This window comes from Laccaria bicolor, genomic scaffold (assembly GCF_000143565.1).
Source record: "Laccaria bicolor S238N-H82 LACBIscaffold_26 genomic scaffold, whole genome shotgun sequence".
Taxonomy (NCBI): Eukaryota; Fungi; Basidiomycota; class Agaricomycetes; order Agaricales; family Hydnangiaceae; genus Laccaria; species Laccaria bicolor.
This window is the reverse complement of record NW_001889897.1, coordinates 207675-213212: the sequence shown is the minus strand read 5'-3', so window position 1 is coordinate 213212 and position 5538 is coordinate 207675. Positions and strand designations below refer to the sequence as shown.

At 46.3% G+C, this 5538-nt stretch overlaps 2 protein-coding genes across 2 annotated transcripts; one reads left to right on the top strand and one right to left on the bottom strand.

Annotated features, from left to right (window-relative positions):
• Nucleotides 1–2423: 2423 nt before the first annotated feature.
• Nucleotides 2424–4244, bottom strand: LACBIDRAFT_330290 (uncharacterized protein; the record flags this gene model as incomplete). The annotated part of the gene is made up of 3 exons (XM_001884495.1): nucleotides 2424–3429; nucleotides 3709–3912; nucleotides 4219–4244. The coding sequence occupies 3 exons, from the start codon at nucleotides 4242–4244 to the stop codon at nucleotides 2424–2426; spliced, it is 1236 nt and encodes a 411-aa protein (XP_001884530.1).
• Nucleotides 4219–4792, top strand: LACBIDRAFT_304041 (uncharacterized protein; the record flags this gene model as incomplete). The annotated part of the gene is made up of 3 exons (XM_001884586.1): nucleotides 4219–4338; nucleotides 4388–4660; nucleotides 4715–4792. The coding sequence occupies 3 exons, from the start codon at nucleotides 4219–4221 to the stop codon at nucleotides 4790–4792; spliced, it is 471 nt and encodes a 156-aa protein (XP_001884621.1).
• Between the last annotated feature and the right edge of the window lie 746 nt (nucleotides 4793–5538).

Here is a 5538-nt window from a genome sequence, read left to right as displayed (position 1 = left end):
GTGGGCGGCGCGTGTTTTTCGGTGGGCGCTCGTGTTTTTCGGTGGGCGCTCGTGTTTTTCGGTGGGTGGTGGGATGTTTTCGTGGGCGGGGTATGGTTTTCGTGGGCGCTGGCGGTGTACATGGGCGGTGGGCGTCGTTTTGTGCCCGTCGGGTGTCGTTTTGTGTCCGGGGGCGTTGTTTTCGTGGGCGTTGGGTGTTTTCGTGGGTTACGGCGCTCGTTGTTTCGTGACGTGGCGTCGCCGCGTTGTTGTTGAAGGGTGTTGTGGTTGATGTTGGTGGTCGTGGTGGCCATGGGTGATCGAGGAGCGATGTTGGCGGTGGTGGCTATGGGTGACGGTGATGGCGTGGCGTTGGCGGCGGTGACGAGCATGGTGGTGGTGGTGGAAGAAGAGAGTGGCCATGTTTGGTGAGCATGTTCACCAAACAAACATTGTTTGTGATCCATTGAAAATAAATAAACTATAATACAGTAATAAATAAATAAAATAAACAGATTGGACTGGAATCCCATTCCTGCCCACTCCGGGGAACACCATTCCTGCCCATTCCGGGGAAGACCATTCCGGGGAACATTCCGGTGTACATTCCGGAATCCACCGGAATTCCACCGGAATGGAAAACACCGGAATAAACAATTTAGCAGGGCCTTCTGCTAAATTCCATTCCACCGGAATCCACCGGAATTCCACCGGAATGACCGGATTCCTGCAGGAATAGGGGGGGCACTGCTAAGACCTCTCAATGCCGCCCATGGTTTCTGATATGCCTGATCCTAATGCACTGCCACATGCCCCAAAACGTGCTCATGGCCAATCTAAGCACATGAAAAACTCAAAAACACCAACCACTGGTAGCATTGAACTTGGCACTGATAAATCTATTGGCAAATCAGTGAGTGCAGCCACACAGGAGGCCACTGTATGCCCTGCACCATTGTTACCCATTCCTATATCCACCCTCATCAACTCTGCACCCCCACCCTCAGTCAAACCTACCCACAGCACATGTGCAAAGAAGGCCCTGTGGTGGCTGATTCCAAACTGGCTGTTGTAGCGCCTCATTGTCAGACACGCATTAATGATGCAAGGGCAAAGGCAAATGCAAAGTAGTCCTAATTTCTTGTTGATAAACACACATCCAAATTAGTCTATATTGGTGGGCATCAATTACATATGAAGTGGCTACCTATCACTGTTCAATGCTGGTTCCATGTCCTTCATCATTTTCATAGCTGTTTATTCGGTGTAGATCACTTAGATAGCTGCTCAATTTGATGCTTTGGTCATTGGTATATGCTGTCATGCATATTGACTTGTAAAAATTACAGTAAGATGTCCTGTGAAGGACAACTGTAAGATTTGCTGTTGCATTTCCTTAAGGACAGGGAGCAGCACAAAGGCCCTCATATGGAGCTCAATATGCTGTCTAAATAAGCCCCTGTAACCTAGTGGAAACTATAGAAAGGCTAGTAAAGATAACCAAAGATAAGCACTAGGTGAAGAGTTCAATTCCTGCAAAAAACAAAGTACTAATTATCATTAACAGGTCTATAAGAAACAGTGGTTCAACTACAATCCAATGAATGCACATACTGTACTATTACAACCAAGTCTTCATGCCCCTTGGGGCGTGACACCTTTTAACCATCTCTTCGTTACTTCAATGTCCTGTGTGATGTGTGGTGAAGGGTTTTGCTCTTCATTTACCATATATCTATGTGGTGACTTGGCCTTGTAACTGGTCAATTTTTTGACACAAAGGCAAGGATGTGTTCCTCAAGTAGACATAGTTCAAAATATGATGTTTAAAGTACATGGCACCGCAGGTCTGAAAAAAAAAGACTATTTTAGTTTGGAAATTTTCTCTTCAAAACTTGGTGTGATGTGTGACATCACACCCACTTCTCTTCATTCAAACCCCTTTGTGATGCATGAAGTGAAGACATGGTCATAATTGTACAGTAAAACCCTTTGTAAGGTTAAGCACATTAAAAGTTTTCATCTAGCTCATAGTAGCCACTTGTCTTATAATATATTTCAACTTACAACCTGTGAGCAACTTGTAAGGGTTGACCTTCCTATTATAAGTTATTTCTCTCCGGTCGCAATGCATTGTAATCCGGCCTGGTCATTATTCACATTATTTACATTATAAGGCTCCACGGATTTTTCCGACAAATGATGCTGCACACAATGTTGTGGGAGGGGAAGATGTTGTAAACGTCGAAAATTCAAAGTACAGGGGCGTTGGAACCATCTACCATACATGGCAGCGTCCGAATACAGAAATTGTAGCACCTCCTCTGTTCCAGAGTCGGGGATAGATGAACTTTGTATTAAGTCCGGGTGAGCTAAAAAGGAAATCTACGGTGCACGTGCACAGCCAAATCAGCGCGACGCGACTTCAAAGCTTCAACGTTCAACTAATCTACTGAATCCTCGCTGATGCTTGTTCCTGTTGAACACTCATCAGGATCTCGTGCAAGTTCTTGAGGGGGAGGTAATTTCGGAAAAATTCTTTTCCAATCGGGTTCTCCAACAGAAGTAAGTTGACCAGTTACCTCATTAAACGCGCAGTCAGACGACCAGATTTCGACATTGCGATTGATAAAGCTTGCGAAGAAGTAGATCGTCTGGGGTTCAGGTAGGGTCACTACCCCTGGAATGGTTTCGACACCGGGGCGAATAGTCCAATTGCTGTTTGTTGCATGAATGAAGTCGATATCCTTTACAATAACGTGGGTTGCGCTCGTTTGAAAGGGGTACCCCACAGGCTTGGTAGTGGCTCGTCGGTCATGCAGTAAATGGACTGCAGATGGAGTACTCCAAAATTCAGACTCAGTGCTTTCGAAATGGGTAAGTCGCGGAAAGACATCTTCCAAGACATATGGACCCCTCGAGAATTCGGCTGGTTGTGAAGAGGTCAAAATGTAAAACTCGTCCTCAACGTCGATGAAGCGGCAGTTTATGGCTATGACATCTGTCGCATTCGGAAACACAAGTGAGGGCCCAGGTCGTGCATTCTCCTTCAGTGGGGCGTTGAACACCGTGGACAGAAAATCTGAGGAACTTGTTTCAAGAACCGAATTGCTTCTCCAACGATTGACCAATTCGCATTCCCCTCTCCACGTTGTAGGAAGGTATGGGCAACCCCGTATCTGATGTCTTTTGAGAAAAATTCGTGCACTTTCCATGAACGCATCACAAAGTGGGTAGCAATGATACTGGGGGAGAGTTGTGGTATCGAGAGAATTTGGGTCAGACGTGAGAAATTGTTGAACAGTCTGGTGTGTAAGAGCGACGAATTGATTTCCCCCAGAAATGGTTGTGCTGAGCAGGTGACCACAGCCGGATATCAGTTTTGAAGGATCATTGATAGTTTTATCTGGGTCCCAATCATCACCCATTTCCGCGATGTTGAGTAATTGGCTGAGGAAGTCGATTCTAATATATTCGAAACAGACCACCAAACGATGAGTACGTCGAAGGCGAGTCCTTGAAGGCTCAGGACGTTCGTCGATCCGTTTGAGGAAACGTATGAAAGTTTCTACAATCCCTTTTGGTAAGCTCTGGAGTGCATTTCGGATCTCGTGATTTGTCTCGCACGCCAATATGGTCATAACCTGAAAGGATACCCAAAGAAACCTGCATATCAGTCGAAAAAAATGAGGTCAATCAGTGCTCATATTTTCATGGACTGTAGCTTACATTCCCTTAGCATTTTCGACGAGAGTTTTGATGATCTCCTCCCGTAAGGTGCGATCTCGTACAAAATTCGGGTTCTTCTCAAGATGATTATCAAACGTCTTGACAAGGTAACTCCTGATGTCGTGTTCAATGTCGTCTGAACTGATCCTCTGTTCTCGAAGTGCGGAGTGGGATCGAAAGCTGCGCCTGATGTCATCTTCATCCCTACTGGATATAAAGAGGTGGATGGATGATGGAAGCTGATGGAGCAAGCGGAGGATGCTTTCCCTGTCCTGACATTCATCCAGGGCGTCGACCACAATTGTAAGGTGTCCGCAACTTGAGCAAGTTGCGAGCCCGCTCAATACATCAGCCAAGGGTATGTCGGTCACTGATCGAGTCCTCGAAAACTTGGCTAGAATTACTTGATTTACTTCATGTCACGTCGAGTCTAAGGTCTCTCTCTCCACTGCCGTCATCATCTGTCCTTTCAAGCGCAAGTGAAACTTTACTTATCAGAATTCAACCGACATGTTGCGCCTGTCATTGAGACACATTTTGAGACCGTCAGTACCAGGTTTGAGGCCGGCGATTGGGACACCAAGGAATATTTCAATTGTTGGCTCAGGACGAGGGCAAGGGCGTTTCAAGGTATAACGTCTCCTTATCATCTTTTGAAGGTGAAGCTAATTTTGTATAGGCCGAAGCGTGTCCTGCGAAACGCGCGCCAGCCCCGGTCAGCGAGAGATTCATGTCCAGATACCAGTTTCCCGATGAACAAGGAACGCCTCCAGATAAATTCGATTTCCTGAGCCTTGAATCGTTTGAAAACATGTCGCACAATCCAAAGTTTTGGTTACCACCGCCAGACCCTGACAGTGCGCTCTCGACCGCGTATCTTGTCCTTGTCCGGATGATCATGTACATGGGCCGTCCAAAGGAATCGGACGAGGAGAGAAACAAACACTGGGAGGTATATATGCACTCTATTTTCTCCTTGATTACAGTCACTAACAAAACAAACAAGATTTTGAGTTTGCGGTTACCCCACCAACTTCCGAAATTGGGCGTGCTAGAACTTGCGTTTCAATGTGTACCAGCGTGATCGCTCACATTCTCTCTTCGACCCCGAACGACTCGCCATTACGCATGTCCCATCCACAAGTTTTTGAAACCAACGAGGCTCTTGTCATGTTACACGACTTCTTTTTGGCTGACAGAGTAAAAGATGGGAAGGGGTGGGAGGTGAGTGTAGATCAAACAGAAGAATGGCGCGAGTTTTGGAACTTTGCTCTTGTGGTGTTGACGCAACTTGCGATGGACTTGGATGTGGCGGGGTTTGGGGTGTCGGACGAGACACCTGATGAAGCTTGGAGGGAAGCATGGGCTGTTGCGGACTCGGCGCCCTGAGCACACTGCATTTTTCTTCTTGAACGGGATTTCCTGGTGCAGTTTCCAACTTTGAGTACAGTAAATTTGAGATGAGTTGAAGATGTTTTTCAAATTGAACAAAAACCCCAACCCTAACCGGTAACCCATCAGCCAATACTCTTACAGTTTTGTCCTTCCCTGAGATGAAAATACAAAATCTCACGACATTCCCAGCAGGCTACCCCATGGCCTGCGCGCCTAATAATGAATGCCCGATGCCCCAATGTATAGTTTGATTTCGGAGGCGTTTCACGCACTTATTCTGAAATCACCTCCCCAAAGTACGCGCATATATTCGGTACATATACACATTATATTCGCGGTCGCGTGACTTGATTTACTTCTATAAAGTATAGATCTAGATCTGTCACCTCTCTCTCCACTACCATCATCATACCTGTCATTTCGGGCTCATAGAGA